The sequence below is a fragment of the Phaethon lepturus genome, unplaced genomic scaffold (assembly GCF_000687285.1).
Source record: "Phaethon lepturus isolate BGI_N335 unplaced genomic scaffold, ASM68728v1 scaffold8276, whole genome shotgun sequence".
Taxonomy (NCBI): domain Eukaryota; kingdom Metazoa; phylum Chordata; class Aves; order Phaethontiformes; family Phaethontidae; genus Phaethon; species Phaethon lepturus.
In genome coordinates, this window is record NW_010546909.1 from 41,431 (window position 1) to 66,228 (window position 24,798).

At 39.9% G+C, this 24,798-nt stretch overlaps 1 protein-coding gene across 1 annotated transcript in view; it reads left to right on the forward strand.

Annotated features, from left to right (window-relative positions):
* Positions 1 to 24,798, forward strand: part of GRIP1 (glutamate receptor interacting protein 1) — a gene marked incomplete at its 5' end in the record, with an annotated part of 49,074 nt that overhangs the window by 20,290 nt on the left and 3,986 nt on the right. Inside the window, 9 exons of the mRNA XM_010289456.1 lie at positions 2,436 to 2,505; positions 2,757 to 2,902; positions 8,286 to 8,430; positions 9,504 to 9,643; positions 9,806 to 9,994; positions 13,000 to 13,153; positions 14,782 to 14,982; positions 17,332 to 17,443; positions 20,100 to 20,333. Coding sequence (XP_010287758.1) covers positions 2,436 to 2,505; positions 2,757 to 2,902; positions 8,286 to 8,430; positions 9,504 to 9,643; positions 9,806 to 9,994; positions 13,000 to 13,153; positions 14,782 to 14,982; positions 17,332 to 17,443; positions 20,100 to 20,333 — 1,391 coding nt within the window. The remainder of the gene's footprint in view (positions 1 to 2,435; positions 2,506 to 2,756; positions 2,903 to 8,285; positions 8,431 to 9,503; positions 9,644 to 9,805; positions 9,995 to 12,999; positions 13,154 to 14,781; positions 14,983 to 17,331; positions 17,444 to 20,099; positions 20,334 to 24,798) is intronic.

The following is a 24,798-nucleotide window of genomic DNA, read 5'->3' on the forward strand; positions in this document are numbered from 1 at the left end:
ATCGCTGGTTCACACTTACTCAGTTTCAAACTGTAGTAACTTTGTGTGTAATAAATACCCTTTGCATCCACATGTACTCTTTGGCTTTGCACTTTGAGCTTTTCTCTTTCCCCCGTTTTGATTCCTTCTCTCCTTTTTGGAACAATAATGGACTGTTTTCTTTACTACTGGTAATTTTTATAAAGCAGTTTGGTAAAAATTATCTCAATACTCAAATTTCAAACTGCAGACATATAACCCTAGAGATATATAAGACAACCCAGAGCATGAAAACATAGAATTAAAAAAAAAAACTTACGAAAGTGATACTTTAAAATCTTAACAAGGTACTAATTGGTGAAACAAACTCAAAGTATTCAAGTAAATCATGGAACTGTCATATAAGATATAGTTGACCTGTGGTGTGAAAGTATGAGAAACAAGCTATGAAAATTACACATCTTGCAAAAAGTTAATTGCTGTTCTCTAATTCGCAACATAGGCATTTCCTGAAAACCTGCTCTTTTAGACAAGTTTCTGAAAATTCTTGAAAATCCTTATATGTCTGTCTGCTGGACTTTCAAGACACTGCATTTGAAAGATGGCTATTTAGCAGTTCTTAAACAGCTCCTTTGGACATTCGAAGGCTTTCTTGGCCAGGACAGCCAAGGTTAACAAGATATGTTAGAATATTGTGTTGGAAATATCATTATTAATACACCTTGTGGTTGCTGTAGATGAAGATCTGTCATTTTCCATCAAAGAGAAAAATCATGAGCTGCTAAAGTACCTGACATCAGGATTTTGTAGGTGATCCTCCAATATGGGTAGCTTTTTGGGTGATTGGCAGTTAGGCATTGGAGCCTAATGGAAAAGTACCTTCTGCATTCATAGAGGTATGAGGCAGAGTCAGAGGCCTCAGTACACAGAGCAGAAATGGCTTGGAGCAATTGAAGAGCCTGACATGTGCAAAAACCATTAGCACTTTCAGGAGAACTGACAGCTTTGTATCATGTGGCAAAGTTTTAATATCAGCACACTTTTCATTGACAACAGTCCCAAAAGTCAGTGTGCATTCACCACGTGGACTACCTCCTGGCCAGAGCAGCTGTAGGTGCTATACTTCCCAATGGCAGAGAGCGGGTGCCACACCATTGTCTAAAAACGTGTCTTTCGTCACTCTTTAGTTCTGAGCCCACTGCTTACCATATCAGATCTTCAGTGCAGTCTTCTGTGAGCAAATGGAGCATTTGGTTTTGCTCCAACTCAACTCCAAACTCAAACTCATTTTGGAGCATGAACCCTCCAAAACAATGCACTCAGTGAAGCTGCTCCAAGAAACTCCTCTGGAAGCAGTCAGTAACTATCCTCGTCTTCCCCTGGGCTAATTAACTGCTTCCTGTGCAACCAGAAGTCAAGCAAAATTGCTAAGCACATTTCCTGGCCAAAAGAAACTTGTCAAATACTTTTGCACAAGTCAGCAAAGTATTGCAATGACTGGCATTGTAGAGCAGAGCATCCTTTTAACCATGATGGACAGACAGAAAATTGAAAGTTATGCTGCGTACCTCCAAGAAGAGATGAGTTAGGTGTGCAAGGAGAGGACTGCCGGGGATTTTACTAATTTGACCACGGCTGGAATTGATGGGCGTCTAGTAGATATCCCCAGTACAAAGTGGGGAAAAGTCCACAATGCTTAAGGCCCAGCAGCAGTTAGGAGTAGCAAGGTTACTCATCAGAAGAGGCACATATTTACTTCAGAGGAAGCAGTGAGTCACAAGTGAACCAAGCATCTGCATGATGTAAGCTACATCTGTGCAGACGTGATAACTGTGTATCAGCTGGATGGTATGTGTGGCCACTACCCACAGCATCTCATTTATTGTGAAGTAGATTCCTCCTCCTCACCCAGGAAGCATTGTCTTCATACCTCTACCTTATGCACTGAATGAGACAAGCGTGGATGTAAGGAACGTGGGCTAGCCCACTCCAGATATTTTGCCAGAGCAGCTCTGTTGGTCAGGGATATAGTAAAACATGATTTATGACTGGCAGAAATATTCTGGCAAAAGATCAGCATGAGTAGTTGTACTGGAAGGTTGTACTAACAGAAGGTCTTATGTGTTGTAACTACACAGCATTTTATGATAGATCACTGGAGCTGTACCATGATATCTTCACGCGGTTCAGTCCTGGTCTAATCCAGAATTTAGACATCAGGTTAAATTCACTTTGCAGCAGTCACCTCAATTCTGGCATTTTCTAATTTTTGAGGAGTATGCAGTCTTACTAATATACTGATGGTGATTGTTTATGTTCATGTACGTACAATTTAGGGGAAGGGAAGGGATATAATACAGGTAAATAATGTGTATGAAATACTGTTTTATGGACAGAATTAGCCCATCTGCATATCTAGAAATAAAAACAATACTTGTATGTATTCTTTATTACAGCTCCATCCAGTAGAAAACCAGGGGACCCTCTGGTTATTTCTGATATCAAGAAAGGAAGTGTTGCTCACAGGTAAGACATTCAAGCTCCCAGTAAAAAACTGTTTCCATTGTGTAGGCAGCCAGGCTCAAGTTAAACAGCAGGAGCTTATAAGAGACTTGGGCTTTTATTTTGTAAACAGCAGTTACAAATTAAATCTCCACCGTATTAAGAAATAATTATTTTTAAAAATACATCTCATTTCTGTAATAATTTTCATAACTTCTAAAATACCTTGCTTTAATGTTACTAGATTTCATGTAAGCCTGTTTGCTTGTTCACAGAACTGGGACACTCGAACTGGGTGATAAGTTGCTTGCAATAGATAACATTCGACTTGACAATTGCTCAATGGAAGATGCTGTTCAGATCCTTCAGCACTGTGAGGACCTTGTCAAGTTGAAGATCCGCAAAGATGAAGATAATTCCGGTATTAGCAATGAGCCTATTGCAGATTCTTGTGTATTTTCAGGACTTTTAGAATGTAGAGTTATTCTTTTGCTTTTAAATTTTAGCAAAATAGTTTTGCTAAACATGGCTGATTTATGCTAGTGCTAATCAGAAAATGTCAAACTAAAACAAAATTTAATGGTTTATAAATTTTTGAATTTTCTCTGTGGCTATATGGCCTGCAGGAGCTGCGCTGCAAAAGAAGGTCTTCAGTTTTCTGGAAAGGCAATTTCCCCTCAGGTGTAGGCATATAGGGCTGATTTTTCTCTTATCAGCCTATTGAGATTTTCTCTGCTTTTAAGATTGGAATCATGGTTAGCAAAGCATGGATCCATAGGCCTCGGTTCTCCAGCAGAGTGGTGAAGTGTATGCTTTATCCATAAACTTACAAACTTGACCTCAGGATGACTGTTCACATGCTTAAATGTTGGTAGTACTTTGCACACTGTGCTGGATGGCTGATGGAGGAGCCATGTCTGACCAGCCCAGTGGAAATATTGGAGCTGCCATCATTTTGCACACCTACATGTATTAATATTCCTGGATCTTCCCCATTATGGATGCCATAAGAGCAGAATTTCTACCTGGAGATAATAAAGTCAGTATTGTTATGTATTCTAGTGGCGAAGGAAATCAGGCAATTATAACTACCATTACTGCTGGGATTTATATTACGGGGTTACACAAAAGCATGAACTGTAGCTTCACTTGTCTCCAGCTCTTTACAATCTCACAGCAAAAAGGCACAGCCTATCACACCTTATTATTTAAAATCAAGTGCAACTGTTGAAATGGTATTTAGAATTGCACTAGAATGCTCTTTTCCTTTAATCGCTTTTGAAAGCAAACAGAAAGTTTCTTCTCGGTATGATCAGTACAAAGTGAAGGCGGATGCATTTAGCACCTTGTGCAAATTGGCTTTCAGAAGTAAATTTTCATCCAGCAAAGTGAATGGCCACTGCTCGGCAGGATATTGTGGTTAGGTCCCCCCAGGTGGGGAGGTGGTATTTTCCTAGGTATAGTTGGTACATCTTGGACAGAGGCTGGCCTCACTGGCCAAGGGCTGTACATCCAAAGGGACGCCTTCCTGACAGTTGCTTTGCAAAACTCAGCAAACCAGATATGTTATGAAGAATAAACCACAACTAAGCTGGGAACAAGATTGACAGGAAAAATGCCTGTAGAAGGAAGGTTGAGTTTTCTCCTGCACAAGAGGGGTCTGTCTTTTAAGTGTCCATGGCACCTAGGAGCCCTCCTTCACCTTCTTCCCCTCATTTGGAAGACTCCCCCTCATTAATAACCCTGCAGAGAAATTACCACCGGACCACATAAGAAGGGCGTGAGTTAGAGCTATGTAGAAGAAATAATAACTTCTCCCACACTCTAAACACTTGTGGTTTTGTCCTGCGTGTGTGTTGTGTTGTGCCCCCACTCCTCCTCACCTCGTGGACTTAATCTTTGTCTAGGACAGCTTTCGTTTCCATTGAAGTTGGTACGCATTTTCTGTTGCCATCACTGAAATGTGGTTTTCAGTCTCCACTCATGTAAAATAACATCTTTGCACTCTTAGGTATTGCACACCGTCATAGCTGGTACAGATTTTAGTCTGAGTAGCATTCTTATTCCATGGTTTTCTTTTACACATTCACATTGCTTATTTTACAGTTACATCATATATCTGTATCAAAATTCTCACACAACTACAGCATCTTATCCCAACATGACTGGCACAACTGAACAGATTCAAGTGTAAATGGACACAGCTACTCAGAGACCTACTGAACAAAAGTCTCTGTACAAACGGTTCTTATAACAGTTGACTAAGTGACAAAGTGTAATTGAAAGTATTTATAGCAGATTTCAGGTACTTTGAAATCTAAAATGAATGAGTGTCACCTGAAATGCTAGAGAAAAAATACATTTTTTTAAAACAGTAGCAAAGGTGTAGCAAAAAGTTAAAATCAATTTTGGTTTATTTTCCCTTAGTTTATTATGAAATTCTGTTTTCTCACAAAGAGAAGAAATATGCTTCTCAAACTCAACAGGAAAAAATCATTAATAAATTCCCCAAGGAAAGAAAGGCCTACTGCTAACAGATGAGTAGACGTGGAACACTCCAGAACAGTTTCTAAATCATAGAATGAGATCAATTTAAACTTTTTTTAACCTCTCATGGCATGCTTTTTTAAGGAGGGGAAGGCAGGAAGCAGGGGTTCTTCCTCCCTAGGTTCTCATTTCCTCACTGTCTTTCAAACACTTTATTTTGATATTGTATATATTTGATATTAATTTTGAAGCATCTTTAGCTTCTAGTTCTTCTTTCCACCTTCTGTTTTTCCCTCCTCTGCTCTCTCTCCTACTGCTCTCTTCCCCAGACAACTGTATGTAGCACAGAGCTCTGTTCCTCAGAGCCAACCGTGCAGACGAGCCCAGCAGCAGCGTAGGAGATGTCATGTGCTCCCCCAGACCATGCTCCTCTTTGCCCTTTTGCCTGTACTGATCAGGTGTTACTCTGAAGAGCAAGAGACTAGTGGACAGAGAAGAGGTGCTACAACACAGAGGCTCAACTTTCATTAAATGTGGTTTCCAAGATCTATCCACGATTGCATATACAAGAAAAGAAAGAGGGAGAATCTCAAAAACATGAGACCCCAAAACTTGGGAGTTTGATTATACTTCCTCCCCAGATGGAAGGATGTTTTCAGCAGAAGTATGCTTTCAGCAGTTTTTCTGTTTTCTTTTTTTCCTGCCAGCTTCCCAAACTGAGGACAATTTTATCTCCTCATTAGCCTAATGGCTACCACCCTTTTTTGAATACCAGAGTTCTTTGCTTTCATGGCAAAGCTGGCTTTCATTGTGAATTCAGGCCACATACATGCCGCATTCTTGGATAGCTCGCATTTCTGCTGCCTGGAAAGAGCACTGACAAGAAAAAGTATAGCAATTTGACGTTTGTTGCATTCTGCCATTAATTTTCTTAACCAGGGCTAGCCAGAAGACAGACGTATTGGACCGGTCTCCTTTCCAGTCATTCACTAAGATCTATAAACTTCCAACTCTTATGTGGCCCGGCTGCTGTATGATTAATGACTTGTACCATGTCAGTGCTGCACCTGCGTAAGCGTTATCAGCATTAGATCCCAAAGATCTGTCGTTGTTCCGTAAATGCTGTAGCGAGCAAGAAGCAAGAGTTGCTACTCTTCTGCTGTGGAGTGGCAGCTAACGTGCTAGCCCACTGTATGGCAGCCAGAGGCTTCCAGTAGGGTCTTGGGAGTTGGGCACTTATGAAAAGAGCATGTCAGATAAAGCGTAGTTGATGTGAACTGTGCCAAAACACTGATGGTAATGCCCCAGGTAGTAATAGAAGGCCAACACTAGGCATGAAAATCCCAGTGTTCTTTGCTGAATAAACACCACTAATTCTTCTCTCCTTTGATTCTAAATGTGCACCATTTTCTTTTTGTGGGCAGCAAGGGGGAAGTAGGAGGGAGCTGGGGGGAGGGGGTGGAAGCTAAAGGCCTATATTTTCTGCAAATTGGGAAGAAACAAATTAGCTCCAAAGATACTAGTGTTCCTCCAGGTCTCCTCAAGTAGCATGTTCAGTATTAGAAGAAAGCAACTCTGAACCTTTGCTAGCGATGCAGGTATCTTTTTGCCTTTTAAAGTTTTTCTATCTACAGGAACAAAAATGGGAACATTTGAACTTTCTAACTTGTCTCAGGTTAGTTCTAGTAACATTTATGGAATGTGCATCCTAGACGTTTTCCACACCCGCTGAGCCCTTCGAAATGTCATTACCCACAAATCTAGGAAAGGTTGCCCACCAGGCCAGACATCCTGGCTGAATACCAATATCATAAGATGGGCAAGGGAGCATTTGTTATTTTGATCTGAGGAGAAATCTGACATTTTAAGTTTTAAAATATCCCTTCACAATTCAAAGGTACTGCAGCTGGTTGCTCTCCTGCTGTGATATTTTTTTGATGATATGTAAAGAGCACACACTGTATAAATACAGGAGCCTTTTTGGTTGCTGTAGCACCTGCTGGGTATTATTTAAGGAAAATACATTGTATTTAACCTTACCCAGTGATGAATTCTTCTCCGTTTCTGATGATTGTTTGGTGAAACTAAAATTTCAAAATAATACTAATTGCTTCATGCAATATAATGGAGCTACTATTCAACTTAGTTGATAATGCGGAAGCTATTTTTGATTCTGCTACAAAAGCTTAAAGTTTGTCCATCAAAAACATGGAATATATTTCAGGCTCTCTTAGTAAGACAGCTGCTCATCGTATCATGAATTTTGACTTTCCCCATAATCCTTTTAAGGAAGTTCAGTTTTAAAACTTTTGAATTATCTTTGATTCTAAATATCTTCCATTCATTTCAAGAAACAGATGAGTACCAATAACTCGTCTTTTTTTAATAATGTGCTCTTGCAGCAAAGAAGACCAACAGCCTCCTGGGCTGCATTAGGCAGAGCATTGCCAGCAGGTGATCCTTCCTCTCTGCTCAGCACTGGTGAGAGATTTCTGGAGTGCTGCATCCAGTCCTGGGCTCCCCAGTGCAAGAGAGATGTGGACATAGTGGGTCAAGTCCAGCAAAGGGTCACAAAGATCAGCAAGGGGCCAGAGCATCTCTCCTGTGAGGACAGGCTGGGAGAGCTGGGACCATTCAGTCCGGAGAAGAGAAGGCTCAGGGGGGATCTTATCAATGTACATAAATATCTCAAGGGAGGGTGCAAAGCAGATGGAACCAGGCTCTCTTCAGTGGTACTCAGTGACAGGACAAGAGGCAACAGACACAAACTGAAACACAGGAGGTTCCTCCTGAACATCAGGAAACACTTTTTTACTGTGAGGGTGACCAAGCACTGGCACAGATTGCCCAGAGAGGCTGTGGAGTCTCCATCCTTGGAGATATTCAAAGGCCATCTGGACACAGTCCTGGGCAGCCTGATCCTGGTGGCTCTGCTTGGTCAAGGGGGTTGGGCCAAGTGACCTTCAGAGGTCCCTTCCAACCTCAACCATTCTGTGATTCTGTAGCAAAATAGCCTGAAGTTATATTTTAATTGGAAAGAAGATACAAAGATTTTAAACAGAGTAAAATTTAGTCTTAATAGAATGCAGGGAGTTTTTCTATTTACTTCAATATAATCAGGTTTTTGGTAATAAAAAAGAAATTGCACAAGAGAGATTTTTTTTTTCCAAAATAATCCAGTAGAATATGATTAAGAAGTGTATGAAATGTAATCCTTTGAAAATGTTGTTTGATTACCCATCACTAGACTGAATGTGCTATTTTTTCATTCCCTCTTTCATAAGAAACCAATTGCATCCCCTTGGCCTTTATTGCAGATGAACAGGAGAGCTCTGGAGCAATTATTTATACTGTTGAGCTCAAGCGCTATGGTGGGCCTCTTGGAATTACAATCTCTGGTACTGAAGAGCCCTTTGATCCCATAATCATTTCCAGCCTTACAAAAGGAGGATTAGCTGAAAGGTAAATTGGAAAGCAAATTATTTTTAAACGTTCTTTTTGTCAAGATAAAGATTTATTTTATTTACCTGAAGATGCTAATTTTCATGGCTTAGCAATTTAGTTTTTTATAATTCTCCAAATCTGAATTTATAATCCTTTTGCTGTCGTTTTTTGATCATTGCCAAGTTCAGGAGCATGAGGAATATCTTAACAGGATGTTCTTCCACATACTATACAAGACAGAGCAGAGGATTGTGGTACTTATTATAAATCACATAGGAGAGACTAGTCAATCAAACTGCACAGTCACAGGAACATTTTAGCAGCCTTTTAAAAGCAATAGCCATGTCGAGTAGAATAGGTAAGGAAAGCACTTCATGTGTCTAAGTTTATGTGAAGATACGCCGCTTATCGTATACACGCACTGCATCTATATGTGCACTTGCGTACACCATAATGAGCGTTATCTGAGGAGCAGAAATGCCTCTCATGGTAAGTGATGTATAGAGAATAATGAAAATGCTAAGGTTTTCTATCGCCTGTTATTTCTGGGATAGGTAGAGTCATTGCAACCGGTACCTTTGGTGGTGGTTTCGGAGAGAACTTTAGAGCACACAAAACATGGTAGTGTGCACAGCCAGAACAAACAGTGCATTTACACAAAGAATTTATTTTCTTCTTATGACATGATCTATCCTGAAAGCCAGACTGGTGAAATAGCTGGTTACTTGCTCACACTGCCATTATCTGTTACATTGTGAGACTTCTAGAAACTTGATTCATTTCAGAACTTACTGAGCTGTCTGAGAGTGCTCTTAAACAGGTGGGCTGCAGTGGATATCATTCATAGGTGATCCATTCATTCAGCTACCGCAGGAACACAGAAATCCACATCTCCATGCCGCAGCTCCTGCTGTTGTCACTACAACAAAGGTGACTTGCTTTAAGCATTTCTAACAAAAGAATTACTCTGTAATACAGAGCAAAATGAAAGGAAGGAAGGGAGATGAGACTTTCATGCTCCAAATATGCAAAGAAATCGCCTTTGTTGCTTTTTATGCTCCTCAATGTTTTCCTTCTCTCTCTTATTGTAGGACTGGGGCAATTCACATAGGAGACAGAATCCTAGCAATAAACAGTAGCAGCTTGAAAGGAAAACCTTTGAGTGAAGCCATTCATTTATTACAGATGGCAGGAGAAACTGTCACCTTGAAAATCAAGAAGCAGACAGATGGTGAGTATGGCCAAGGGTAGCCATAGTCTTTAATCATGTGTTGTTACAGATTAACAAGCATTTAGGCCATCTCTGGAAAAACATCATGTCAGTAGTAAAAAGCATATTCTTAGAACTGCAATGACCACCACCACCTTTTTTTATTTTTATAATCCTATTCAGCTACAAGTCCCAAGAAATTTTCTGTCCCTGTGGGTCACATAAGTGAATTAAGCGATGCTGAAGACGAAACCTCTGCTGCACAGAAATCTGGCAAACTCTCAGACATCTATTCCACTACAGTCCCAAGTGTTGACAGCGCAGTAGAGTCATGGGATGGCTCTGGTATTGATACCAGCTTTGGAAATCAAGGTACTATCAAGAATGCAATTGACACTTAAAGTAGAAATTTTCATGGTTGACCTTCCTTTGCCTTACAGAGAGCTTTATCTGTACCAACTTTTAACCTTGTACTTTGTAATGTGCCGGTGTCTCATTATGACCACACACCTTGGCAGAGAGCATGATTTCTTACACTTGGCTGCCCTCAGATTCATTCTTTCCTGACAAAGTGATGCGTTATGAAGCATTTATCAATACATTAACAGGCTTTTGTTAGCTTTACTGACATCTGAATGGACCCAGTCCATAGCTCATCCACAACTTAAATGAGTTTATCCTTCAAATACAGATCAATGCAAGGCACAGAACACACTGAAGATGTTCATGAATTTGATGCCCGTATGCAGTAATTTTTAACTGACAACAGATTTATTATAAACTGCTGAAGGGGGAACATTAGGTACTGCTTATGATTTGTAAATATTTTGCTTCTTCCTCATTTCTGCAGCATTAACATCTAACTTCCAGCTATCAAAAGCAATCATTCTATTTAAAGACATGATTTTCCCTAACGCTAAATTTTCTGCTTCTCTTTCACCATTGTTTTATATAGGATTTTCAGATAATCTGATTTTAATTTGTAAGACACATTTATTTAGGCAGTGAGGGATACAGACATCTTGTAATATTCTAGATAACAAGAAAAATAACTTCCACACAGCTTCAGTGTTTCAATTAACTCTCTTTAAAATGTTTATTTCCATAATAAAGCAGGTATTAACACTATACAGGCAGGTGTTTGGACAGGTAGATCCTTACTTCAAATAATTTTTTTCTCACTCGCTCTGGTTGCACACATTCTTTCAATTTTATTTCTCTGCTTCTTTCTGCTGCTTTCCAGGAGCATGGGTAGTAGCTCAGGGACAGCTTGTTTTGTACCCTCACACAGAGAACTGAAAGCGAGCTCTGCCCAGCAGATTTCCCATATAGACTGAAGTTCTGCTATTCTTTAGTGTGCCTGCTCAGTGATAACACTGGCACTTTCTTCTGGAAAGCAGAACGTTTCCTTTGAAACCTGCTGAGCTACCTGAAACAAGAAATAGCTGATGTCACTACTAGTGGCCATTTTTTAATGTTCTTTAATTGTTAAGTATGTTAGCTTTATTGCATGTATTTGGCATCAACTTGCTTTTAACAAGACAGTCTAAATACATTTAATTATAACTCCTGTTTTCTACATTTTACTTTTACTTGACTGTTACATATAACATTTTATGTAGTACTCAATGTATTTGGCTATATTCCCCCTGTATAGTTTGTATATCACTGGAGTTAGAATTGGGATGAATTTGTCCCCTTTTCTGTTTTTAACTGTGTTGTTCCATTTATCAAAATAAATCATGTCAGATTCTCATCTGGTATTTTTAAGTTCTAAGGAGAAGTATTGCTGAAAAAGTGCCAAAATGATAGTTCTCATTTCCTGGGTGAATTTGTGGTATTTGGAGCAAATTGTTCAACTGTGGAAAGGATTGAGGCCCAGACTGCTCTCCTAAAGTCCTGATGATTCAGATGCCGTAACGAAACTAAACCAGTATCTCACAACAGTTTTTTTTCCTTACTCCCTTGAAAAAATCAGCCCAGGCTTGGCTGGGTACATGGCACTTCTGCTAAACAGCCTGAGTGTAATCAGATTTGCGCCTTATCCCTTGCTGTGGTACTAATGTGACCCACGTTTCTATTAAAGTTCATTCTGTCTTGACCTGTCAAGTTGAGTTTGGCTTCTCTCCAGACCTTTCTCAGCATAAGCATAGGCTAAGCAAATTGAGGAGTTTGGGGAATATTTCTGGAGTACCAGATAATGCTTTTATCCTATTAGTTACTAATTTAATGCTGGTGAGCGGTCTTTTCTCTCCTTGAATTAATACCCCATTTTGTACCTTTGTCTGATGTGTCTGCCGTACTAATCCGGCACCTTCCTCACACAGCAGTCACACTTTCACAACCAAAACCCTTCCTAGAATCTAGGAGTATGTCATGTCTGCCAATTAACTGGAAAATGCACACAACTCTGTAGTTACATGGGATTTGAGGGAGACAGGTCTAAGCTGATTTATGGAAGCAAATTGCCCTCTTTAGGGAGGTGACAGCAGTGATATTTGTTAGTCATCAACAAAACAGAACTTCCTAATCCAATATGCACGTCAGAAAATGCCAACTACAGAGCTAGGAAAGGAATATGTCAAGATGAAATACATGTATAGGAGTTCTGCCATAATGGATTTTGCTTACCAGATCAGCATCAGCTTGTGACAAGTCAATCCATGTGTTCTTGACACAACACTTGGAAGCCAGAGTCTGTCTGGTTCCTATTTGGAATCCAAATTACATTTAATTCAGTAAAAGAAATACTACTGAACTAATACCAACATTGCTTGTATGATAAAAGCACCCAGAAGTAAACTCTTCAGATATCAAGGCTGTCTGATGCTGCTTGCACAGCCTTGAAATACTTGGAAATGGCTGATAAAGAAATCACTTCCTGCAAGATGAGTTGATGGGCTCTTTTAATGCACCCTTGCAAACTTTTTTTTTCAGTAGGTCTAAAGCACAGTTTTCTTAATAGCTTAAGTTTAATTTTGGGCATATTACACATGACCATGTGAACACATAGTTAACACATCTGCAACATGTGATTTATTCACTAGAATTCAATGTATGATGTCAAATTGGAAATTGATAAACGGTGAAAATGTCCAGAACTAAACATCAGAAGCAGCTGAGACACAAATAGTAGGAGAACAGTGTTAGATATATTTAAGATTTTACTTTCAATGGACTTTCACAGGAGAAGCTCTAGAGCACACCTAATTTCAGCCATAATTTAGGTCATTTATTCTTCTAAATGTCTGACTACTACTGCAAAAAAAGGCAGCAATCGTGTCCGTATCCAAGTTCTATAGAACCCATCTCCATAGATGTGCTTTTCTGTCATCACAACGTATATAGTGCTGTAAATATATAATTTATGTTTTTAGGACACAACTATCAGGCTTCAGGATACAACTTCAATGCCTATGAATGGAGGAGTCCTAAACAGACTAGTTTGTCCCCTCCAAGCAAACCACGAAACCACCCATTTCATGATGCAGGGCTGAGTGATGACGAATGGGACCGACCTACAGCAAGCAGGTAAGTTCACGTACGAGTTTCTGTTTTCTGCTTTGCAGCTGCAGCAGTGCCTCAGAAATGAGCACTTACTGTCTGAAATGGAATTATGTTTTTCTAACACAGCTGTAACAACTCTTTAAATATGAGATACAAAATTTATTAGGGTACATCAAACATTAAAAATTAGGGCATTCCCCTGGGTAAGCTTCAAAAAAAACTGCTCTGTTTTCCACTCCAGCTAAAGAAAACTGGCATGTTAATCTTTTGTCTTCCCTGAAAATTCTTCATTTTAGTTTGGTCAAAGAAGCGGAAGTTACAGTCATCTTCCATAAATGTTTGAGACATCTGCAGTGATTCGGTAGGAAGACAAAGCAACCCAGGTAGAAATGTCTTGTCCAAAGCTATGGTAGTTTGCCATGCATTTCTCTTCTTCTGAGAAGTAAATCTCCTCTTCAGTTAATTTCTCTGCAGGCAAAAGAACTTCCCAAGGGAAAAATGCTAAGTTGACAATGCTTGGAGATAGCGAAAGATCCAAAAACCCAAAAGTCTCTTATTCTCCATTCTAAGGATAATCCAGCAGCAGAACCACTGCAGAGATTTGGGTAACTGCTGCCAAGAAACAGTTCTTCCTCAGAGAAGGGAAGACAGACATCACAGTTAAAAAAAGATTTCTGTTCTCTTTGTACCTGTCCTCAGGACTTGCAGACATGCATGTCCTTCATTAGAAATATAGTTTCTTGGTGTAGCAGCACGAGCCTGAAATCCCAGGCTGTGAGAAATTCAGGTATAGTACTAAAGAAAACTTTTCTGATTCCTGTATAAACATACTGGATAAGTAAATCCGTAAGGTCCAGTCTTTTACCTTTGAAATGCAAATCAAGGCAAGGCTTAGATGCCAGTACTGCTTTTCAGAAGCTGAATGACAAATCCTCTGATACAGCAGGTTGCCCAGTAGCATTTTTTCTGGAGACAAGTCTGGGCAAGATGATAGCTAAGATCTGGGCATGTCTGAACTCTCAGTCCGTATCCAGCCCCTTTGGTTCCTACTGGCCAGAAGCATACTAGAAGTTTTCATAGACCAGTGGTGGACAATATTTAATAAAGCAAATGACTGTAGTTTTCTTCATACCTCCTATTCTAGGTAAATTAATATCTTTAATAGCAGCATCTTTATCCACAGTTAAAGCCCATATTTTGTTTCTCAGATGAGATGCAGCCATAGATTCCACAACAGCTACTGTTCTGCAGGTACATAAGTAGTAAGCTAAAAAAGTTGATGAGCAGTGAACTGGGAAGCTAGACTGTAAAATACAGGATCTTCTAAATGGAGAGCACATATTCTACTATGATTTTAAAGCACTATTCAACAGAAAGTATGCACATTAGTCTGTTTAACTTGTCAATGTAACTTACACCAGAGATATATGGCACAAATTAAAATGATTATTTTAACCCTGTATCTGTAAAATGGATTATGCCACACCTGATGGTGTTCCTATACCAAGTGCTGGAGTACCTGAGAAGGGCATGTCTGTTTTTCCAGCCTGTTACAGGGATTCCCAGAAAGCTACCTCTTCTCTGCCTCTAGCTAAGCAACTTTTCTTCTCTAACACTAAAAAGTAATTTTTTCTAACCTTTATTTTGTGTAGCACAGCTTCCAAGAATGTGTGGCAACAGAAGGAAACTGAGTCACTGGGAGAGAATCAAGAAAACCATTTAAAGCAAACTTCAGTAGAAAGATCAGGGGGAGAGAGCATCAGGAGCACGAAGAAAGAGGGCAAGGTGTGGAAAGGTGCCTCTGGTGGGCAAAGGAAAGGTGGAGGACAGCTGGAAGAGTGGAATACTTCCAGGTAAGAGAACAAAGAATGCACAGGAGTGAGATCCAGCTGGGCAAGGGCGGGGAGAAAGGAAAGACAGTTGAAATGAGAAAAAGGAAAAAAATGGGGTAAAAGCAGAAAACACATTATTAACATGCCATTGAGTGACAAGGAGATTTCAGTTGGCAAATAAATGAAACCAGAGAGTTTAAATAGCTCTGTAGCCTGGTGTCTACCTACCACTGGCAGGTAGGACAAGTCTGTTATAGTTCCTGCTCCATGGAAAATTTTTTACTTACTTACAGAATACTTACAGGAATGAGTCTGCCAAATCCTAGAACACCCTATCACCTCCTGAATTACAAAAAAAAAAAAAAATTTTTTCTCTCATACAGCAATAAGAACAAAATCATAGGCACCTGTGTCTTCATATCTGTCCCACTACCTCTCCTTCAGCATTTTTAGGCATCTAAATTTCTGCTGGCTCTTTGAATAAACATCAGAAAACCAAAGGTCAAACAATATTTCACATGACGTAAAATCAATCTCTCAGGTTTCAGAAAAAAAAGCATCTAGATGAGAAATTATTTTGGTACCGTTTTTTTTTCTGGTGCAGTAGCTCAGCTACAAATCAGTTTATTCACATGGCTGTAATAGAGATGCGAAAGTTGAGCATTTCACACACCAGGAGACAAGACTCAGAGAAAAAGCAAAGGAGGAGTTGAGGGCAGAAAAAGGAATTCCTTCAGCTAAAAAGAGGTCCAGACGTATAGGCATTGAGATTTCAGATTTCACAAAAGTCAGAGAAAAAATGGACGTCCAGTTCTAGGAAATCCACTCTTTGCTGTCGCAGACAATTGCCTCAAATAATCCTGTTCATTAACTCTAGTTCCATTTTATATTATAGTATTAGTATGCAACATAAAGAAAGGTATTGTAATGGATAAATTAGTCTATGTTCAACACTGGCTATTAAAACAACTACTTAGGTTTATTGAAAGAGTTGATTTCAGAAGTGAAGGGTCTTTCTAAAATCATGTTTTAAATACTTTCTTATCTTGCCTGGGAGGAATTGCATCTGTGATCTGAGTAGGTATTCTCACCATTGCTGTATCTATTGCAATATCTTAGAAGAGACACTGATGCTAGGTGGAGAATCATTGCAATAAGAGATTGAAATGGCTGACCGTGGTCTGCCTGACTGATCGTAACTGCAAGAAAGCATCTCTGAGGCAGAGTGCCGTGTGTGAAGCATTCGAGCCGTCGTCCGCTGTGCTGGACAATTCTCCTGTGTAAAGCTATTCTGTTAACAGCGTCACATTCGCACTATTCTCAGTAATACATTGTCAAGCAAGGCCTCAGATGCTTCCATAATAGTGTTTGCTCTGTTTGGGTGCTATTAAGCACCACTAGCTGCAGTCCATGGGCAGCTGCTCCAAAGTAACAGCGAAAGAGCAAATTCTCTTTCCTTCCTCATCCTTCCCCCGCGCCTTACACATAATCAGCCCTCTCCCATACAGCAGCTCTGACGCTTGTGTGATCTTCATGGAACCGATTCCCCTTGCTAAGACAGCAAAAAACCCTGCTTCCTCGCTTCCTCCCCACACACAGGTACACTGTAATGGTGTTGCTTTGAGCTGTGCTGCTGCAGTCCAGAGTTGGCACGTTTTATCAGACCTCTCTGGCTGGGCAGCTTCCCTAAGCATCGCTGTCACCAGCCTCTTGCTCAAGAGTGCCAGTAACACAGCTTTGGTGCGTTTATGAAACACCAGACACCTAAGGCTCCGTGTAAGAAAGTCGCATCCCTGAAAGTTTCTCTGTGTTAGTGTATGAAATGACTGGAGCAGTTTATATGATGGCAGTCAGGTGATCTTAAATTGATAATGATAAATGCAGCTTAGGCTGAAGGAGTTGGATAAAAAGCACCGCCATCCCCCTTTTGCAAAATGCTGTTCGCAAAAATGAGGGTTTTTTCCTATCCCCTGGGGGAAGTCTGTGAGGTTGAAAGGTTTTATTGCCAATATTCGTTGCACGGAGCAGCTCTGCACACAGCTACTGGTTGAGTCATTAATTTTCATAGGTAGGTCCCAGTTTCAATCCAGTAAAAATGTGTATTGAATTGTTCTTGGAATCCCTTTATCTCCTTACTAAATAACTCGCTGCTCAGATCCTGCCAGCTGCTAGTGACTGCCAGGTTATGAGAAGACTTGTCATGTGCTCTGCATGTCCAGCCTCTCCTGATCAGCGACTCTTCCCCACTCTCCTGCCTACCTACCGTAACGTTCTGTCATTCAAGTTGCAATCTGTGGCAAGGCACTTGTTTAAAATATATTTTTCGAGGGGAGAAAAGTCCACATTTTTAACCTCTCATTGTAAATCTAGCTTCGCAGGTACCCATGATAACACCGAGGCTGACCAGGAGGAAAATTTCTGGTCTCAGGCTCTGGAGGATTTAGAGACCTGTGGCCAGTCAGGAATTCTGAGGGAACTAGAGGTAGAACAATCTTAACCTTTCTTTCCAATTATAGAGAAATGTAATGGTTTTGGTTTGGTTTACATTCATTTTATTTTCTCCTTTTTTTCTTTTAAGTTGCACTAATCACACCAATTCATTTAAAAGCTTTAACCCCTCTCCACAGGACAAGGCTGACAGGCGTCTGTGTTTGAGAAACATGACTCTCTTGGTACCTACCCTTTACCTTTATATTTTTGCTTGTGCAGCTGCCTCCCCCACCCCTACCAGAGCTGTTTTCTTTTGTACAATGCAACTGAAGTTCTATAAACATGTTCACCCCAGAGCTTTTGACTTGCAGCTTCTGCCATGCATAACCATTGATGCTGTCTGCACAGGCAGCAAATGGCGCAGGACTTCTTAAGTGGGCATAACCTTCCAGCAGCAATGCATCCCATTCTCTGACAGACGCTTTATGCAGCTTTTCTTAGCATGTTGTAGGTTGTCTTTTAAATTCAAACTTAATTTGATTAAGATGAACATAAAAGAAAATCAGCTTTTCAAAATGTTTACGTATAATCTTACCGCTTTGAGAAAAAAGCTGCCAATGTGAGAAATGTTCATTATACAGCAATTTCTTCACTACGTAACAAATTTCATGTTTCATCCTAAAGTTAATTGCAAATCTAACTGTGCTTCGTGTTAGATTGTGAGGGGGGTAGAGGGAGAAGGGAACAGAGAGAGAGTAACTTTGGGTCTTTATTTTTCTAATCACCTTTTCTCTAAGTTGTCTTACCAGAACAATTAAAATTATGCTGCCACTTAAAGCTGAGGAATGAAAAGTCCTAAAATATTTTCTTTTATGTTCTTTTAAATTCCTGGAGCTGCAAAACTGGCAGAATCTCATTTTCATTTTTGTGTTACATAAAGTCCTTTAGCAGCCAGGAGGAATGTGAATGGCATAACTGGGTGAAAGTTTTTCAGTTCAGATTAATTTACTTTCTCAGATTTATGGCTTTTGTATTGCATGTATGGGTAGAAAAATGTGAATCTCATGTATTTGTTATTGCAAACGAGAGAAATGTAGGAGAAAATGTTATACTGGTTTAATTCCATAGTTAGGTGTGGTTTGGTACCGCAGGCTTCTCTTGCAATTTTCAATATTCAGAGCACAATAAAAGCATATGGAAATAGACAATTCCGAAATGGAAATAGATCATTCATGCTGACCAGAATTCAGTTACTTCAACACATTGAATTCTCCCCAGGCTTTCACAAAAGTGAAATTCAGAACTGTAGGTGCTGTATCATTTATAGCATCGCCTTGTGGCACAACCCACAGCTCTGAAAAGAAAGCAAGACTCATTCAGTGTGACAGGATGCTGAGAATGGCGATGCCTCTGTTTTATGAACTGCCATTGCGTAGTGCAAAGACTCCTTAGTATTTTGCATTTCAACATTTTCAGCCAAAGAGCAAAGAAAACTGTTGTTTGCCAAGTCCTCTGGATGCTTTTGCTCCATCAGGGAGTAATATCAGTCATTACTGAGCACAAAAAGATACTGTTAAGGCTACAAAATATTATCTCGTAATGAAAGTAGTGCTGTAGCTGGGAGAAAGAAGGGTGACAGACGTGCTCACCAGAGTCAGAAGCAAACATTTGCCAGTTTTCCCCTTATTTTTCCCCGCTTCATTTTTACTTCTTATTTTTAAGCAGGCTGCCTGCATCCTGTCCCAGTCAGAGTTCAGGTTATGGCCCTTTAATTTCCCTTTTCACTTGTCCATCAGCACCAGGGAGAATAAATAGGGAACTCGGCGCTCCCTATCCCAGCAGTGGCACCTCCGTACGGTGGCTGTGCCGAAGTGCGTTTGCCTTTCTGTTGCCCAGAGCAGAAAGTCTTTCACAAGGGAGGAGGCTCCTTGCAGTGCACGGGTGCTTTCCATGACAGTCCGTTCCACCGAGTGGGTGAGATGACTGCCGTCGTTGTCTTTCAAGGTTTCACCCTCCGTGTATTCTCACATCTGACATAAAAGGCTAGCTTTTACTGAGATTAAAACCAGCAGTGAGACAGGGGCTTGTATCTGTGAAGTATTAGTGCTGTGCTGAGGCAGTGACTCTTGCAACGTGCGTGTTGTGCAAAGCTGCTTTCCAGACGGCAAGCTCACCTGCACGGAGCATTCGCCAGCCCAGGATGGTATCCGGGCACTCTCTCTGCCAGCGCTGACTCTAGAACTGCCTACATATTCTGCTGACTCACACTTTTTTACCTTGCACACACAATCTGAATTGTAAATGCCTTCCTATAGCTCCGATTCCAACAAATGCAATTAAGCCGCAACTTAAATATAATTTTATTTACATGTAAAGTATTTTTAAAATAAGTGACTGTACTACACACTCTTTGGTCTGCCAGGGGACTAGCTTACAAGTGTAGTCGTTCTAGTGTTCAGTATTTTAGTTTGAAATGCCATCTGAAAACTTTTGCCCATAGGGTTTTGTTATTGTTGGTGTGTTTTGTTGTGGTCCTTTATTTTATAGTGATTTGCAAGCAGATTGAACATCTATCCTCTTGCCTTTTGCTGTGCCCTGAGTGATTGTGTTTGAACAAAGAATAGAGATGATTTTCCTACTGCTATGAATTGACCCCTTACTTAACCCACATTCTGTGTTAAAAATTAACCTGTTCATTAATGCTCTAGGCCACAATTATGTCAGGAAGTACAATGAGTTTGAATCATGAAAACCCACAACCTCGTAGCCAGCTGGGAAGACAAGCCAGCTTCCAGGAAAGAAGTACTGTAAGGCCACATTACAGTCAAACTACTCGTAGCAACACGTTGCCATCAGATGTGGGGAGAAAGTCCATGGTTCTGAGAAAAATTAAGCAAGAAATGAAAGAAATCATGTCACCAACTCCTGTGGAGTTACACAAGGTCTGTAATTTTCTTCTGACAGCTTTGAAATAATATATTCAGCATAGGGAATCTAATTATATGGCAATACAGTAAGCACTTTTTATAATGACTCCACAGATGTAATTTGGGGGCCATGCATATTAGTTCTTACAAACACATTAATGATATATCCTTGGGGGGGAAACAAACAAACAAGATGCATCCTTGTCTACTATTTCGTTTTACCATAAATCCTCAAAAGGGACTGCTCTTTTGCAAGGAGGATCCACTGGTAATTTGAATTGACAATACCAATAACTCATCTCTTCAAAATGTGTTCATTAAGAAAGCAAAGTTTAATTTCTAGAAAATACATTTCTTTAGGAAATTACTCTGGAGGGTTTGGGGCTCCCATTGGTCCTTTTTCAAATTAACACTCATTTTGAATCAAATATATGAGTCTCGATGTACATAATATGCAATGTTATTTCAAATTAGCTATTGCTTCTCTTCTCTTTATAATTCCTTTTCTCTGAAAAGGATAAACAATCTTCAGTCTATGCAACTTTTCACTGCTCAAGACTGTTGAAATCCTCTGGTGATATGAAGGTGGCTCTGCACCCCAAGGAAGTACTGGATAAAGTATCTTTAGATATGCAGAGCAAACACCCTGCCAGCTTAAGTCTCACGTCCAGTGAGGCAATAACAAGAAACCAGTTTCCTAAACTTTGTGAGAAATTATAATGCTTTTCTACTTGATGGGAATGGTGCATCTCCTGCACCCATCATCCTCTTAAAGACCTGAGATTGTCCCAGAGAGGAGGCGGAAGCATGGAGAAATTTCGTTGAGACATCACATGTCGTTTTCAAGAGAATTGGTTTAGTTTCTAGTCCCTGCGGGTTTGACTGAGGTTAGTTTGTAGTTCATTCAGTTTAGTTCAGTGAGGTAAGGACTCGCCGAATATGGGCTAAACGAGTTTTTTTTAAGGTAGTAGAGAGTGGGTCTTACACGTGGAAAATTAATCCATTGCCAGTGTAAACAATCAGTAGGATGTGTTGTGATACTTTTAAGCTATTCGTATTTCTAGCCTGATGTGAAGTGATTAATGGATTTAGTTACTGTGCCCAGTTTTCCTGAGTGGCGAGTAAATGCGAGATAGAAAACAAAACTACACCAGCTGGCATTTCATGGTGTGCTCACATTCAGCAAAGGCACAGTTTTCTCCTATGGATTATAAAACCAGCCTTTCAAGACAGATAAAATAAATCCTTTCCTGGAAAGGAGGAGTCAGATTTCTACTAATGAGTCAGTATTCTATGATAGCTGCTAGCTCTTAGAGTTCTGGGCAGTAAAAAATACCCTGTCCTTGAGCTTTCTCTCTCTGCAGGTCTATTTTTTTAAGATTGCTGTGACCTTCCATTTTAGTAATTTCCAGGTTTTGTTCAAACAACATACCCACTTTTTCCACTGTCTGCTGGAGTGATGTTGAGTTTGTTTATACTGTCTATTCTGTCATCCAGAAAAGTAATTTCCTTTCTAAAAATCTAAAAGTTGAACCTGCACCAAGGCTTTTCCAGATCCTTACAGTAGAAACCAGTGACTGAATCTTACGGTCTGATTCACCAAAATGAGCTTGTACCCCTATGATCACACATTAACCCAAGCATCATGGGCTGCCTTTGTATTTGTGCCCATCTTAGCAAGTTCTTACCTGTTGGTTTTCTCACTAGCTCTCATGTAGCAAAATGTGTCTGTTACTTTCTCTCTCCTCCTTAATTTTTGTATTAGGCCTCTAGTTTGACACTAATAACCTGTTTAGTCGCTATTTCTCAGGGACAACTTGTCCACTGAGAGTCTTCCAGAAGAGCTGCAATGCCAGAGGAATTACTTCACTCGCAGAGAAATGCCTTGATTTAAGTGTTATTTTCATGACAGGTGTTACTGGTAAATGTGCTCTGCCCTCTGCAGGCAAATGTCTTAATCAGCTGGGCCACTAACAGGACAACCAGTGAAATAAGAACTGTTTTGGAAAATTGTGATAGTATAAACAGTCTGAAATACTAGCTAAGACATAGCTTGCCTAAGACTTGCCTAGCAAGACGTTCAAGCGTGTAGTTGACTGCATGCTGCTGAGCTTTCCCAGTTTCTTCAAGCAGGACAGGTCAGGTGCCTGTTTACTGCCTCTGCCATGAGTCTGCATGCCTGTCGCATCAGGGCCTGTATGTCCTATAGATCAGAGTTCATACTTTAAGTCTGATTGCAGAAAATGGGCCAGCTAAGGTCGATGTTCCACAGGTTTTTCATCATGTGATTGGAAGAGAGCAAGTAGATATGATTCCACCAAAGAAAAAGCCACACATAAAAATGAAATGCATCAATAGCCAGTGTGACTGTGTAGGGTAAGAGAGAATAAGACTGGATAAAAACTGCTCAGGCTACAAACACAAACGAGTCAGTCTAACAGAACAGCATGGTGAGCAGATGACATTACTAGCTTGTCCTTCTCAGATACACACCTGTCAGAGAGGTAACACAGCCCTGAGGATTCTTTTGCTGAGTGCTGCAAACTTTGCAGCAAGTTAACATGAATTCTTCACTGCTCATTCTTACTCCACTGCATTACATTCACCAAATGTGTACTTGGACTGTCTTTGTCCTGAGGAAGCTACAATTGAGATAAGTGTCAGACAAATCTCTTCAAACATTTGTTCTAGATGGTTTGAGAAGTAACATTTAATTTAACTGGATAGCATATTGCTATATCAGTACTCAAATTTAATTAATGCCTTTAATTGATTTTATCTATCTAGGTAAGCATATAGATTATTATTTTTCTAAAAATCATAGGAGACCATTTTTTAAAAGTTTCATAGAGCACGCATTCCTCTGAGAGCAAAAATATGCACTAGACATCAGATAATTTTTCAATATTATTATTGCAAGTAGTCATTAACCTAAAATTACAGTCAGTTAAAATACCTCAATAGCTGTTCTGTGCAAGATGTATGAATTTAAATTAAGCATTTTCCCATAGATTTGAGAGGGAGGAGACACATAGAAACAGACTGAAAGCCTCTGTTTAAAATCTGTAACCACTTAATTGCTTATGAAATATGAATTAAATTTCCCTTTCAGCTCTCTTTTTCCCTTAGGCTCCTGATGTAAATTTAAAAGTCTTAACAAATTACCCATAATGGAGATTTTGCTTTTGAGATCAAACCTTCCAAACAGTTGTGATCCAAAGTACAGATAAAACAGCAGGATTTAGGTGTTGCACAAACTGCCTGCAATCTCATGCCCTTACGACAGGGCTGCGCTACTGGCAAGTGAAGATGAGAAACCTGTGTGGTAAGGCTTTGCCCATACCCGTTATTAAATAAAAATCTGGGTATTTCAGATAGCAGTTTTTACTCTGAGATTCCCTTTTAAGAATATATGCTGCCCTAAAAAGAAGTAGGCTCAAAATTACAATCTATAATACAAAAGAATTGCATCTTTGCAGATGACTTCCACCTAAAAAATGTGACAGCTAAAAAACATGCAACAAAGTTAAAATGCAGCATCATCCCTTAAGTGACTAAGTATGTGTTTCTTTAATTTCCAAGCTCCTGTTAAATAAACCAAAAGTCAAGAGAAGATGGCCATAAGGAAAACAGTTTTTTAAAATCTTTTATAATCTGTAGATTGGAAGAACTAGAGAAATAAGAAAATACTTTTATACATAAAAGTTCTGATTACAGGGTGGTGAGGAATTCCCTTCTGGAGTGCTCAGTCCATATGAATCAGGAAGGTCCAACCCAAACAACTAGGGGGGCAATAAAAGACTTTGGGTGACCATTCCCAAGTTCTGCTTTCCACCGTCCTGCAAACACAGTTTCTCACCTCCACAGCAAGACTCCACTTTCATGTCCCTTACCATTTGCAGTGCTCCATTTTTTAATTTACAAGCTGGGTGTGAATTAGCACATGGATTCCCCGGGCATTATTATAAACAAGACACGAGATAAGGTGAGGTAATGTGGAATGGCGGTTCCTTAGATCTGTAGAACAGGATTTGTATTTATTTTGTTTGCTAATAGACTGCTGACTAAAAACAGGAAAAAAGCAACACTGTCCTAGACCATACAAATGGGATGTGGTACATCTGTGGTAGATGCAGAATTATCCTCCGCCCTAGCTTGGCTTTAGTAAGGTCTTGACTGTAATAGAGTGTCCAGTTTGGGGTCTGAAAATTGAAGGATGTTAACCTACTGAACAGAGGCCAGACAAAAAAAATCCTTTTTTCGCATCGCTGCAGAGAAGGAGAGAATAAAGTGATCTTGTTCTCTGTGGATAGCAACAGGCTTAACTCTTCAGCAAGGGTGATTTAGTTTAGACCTAAGGAAAACATCTGAAGCACTGGAAGGATTGCTTTAATAGACCGTGGAGTCTCCATCATTGGAGATTTTAAAAAGCAGGACAGATAAATGTCTCTCAGAAATGGACTAGATGCCATAGGGAAAG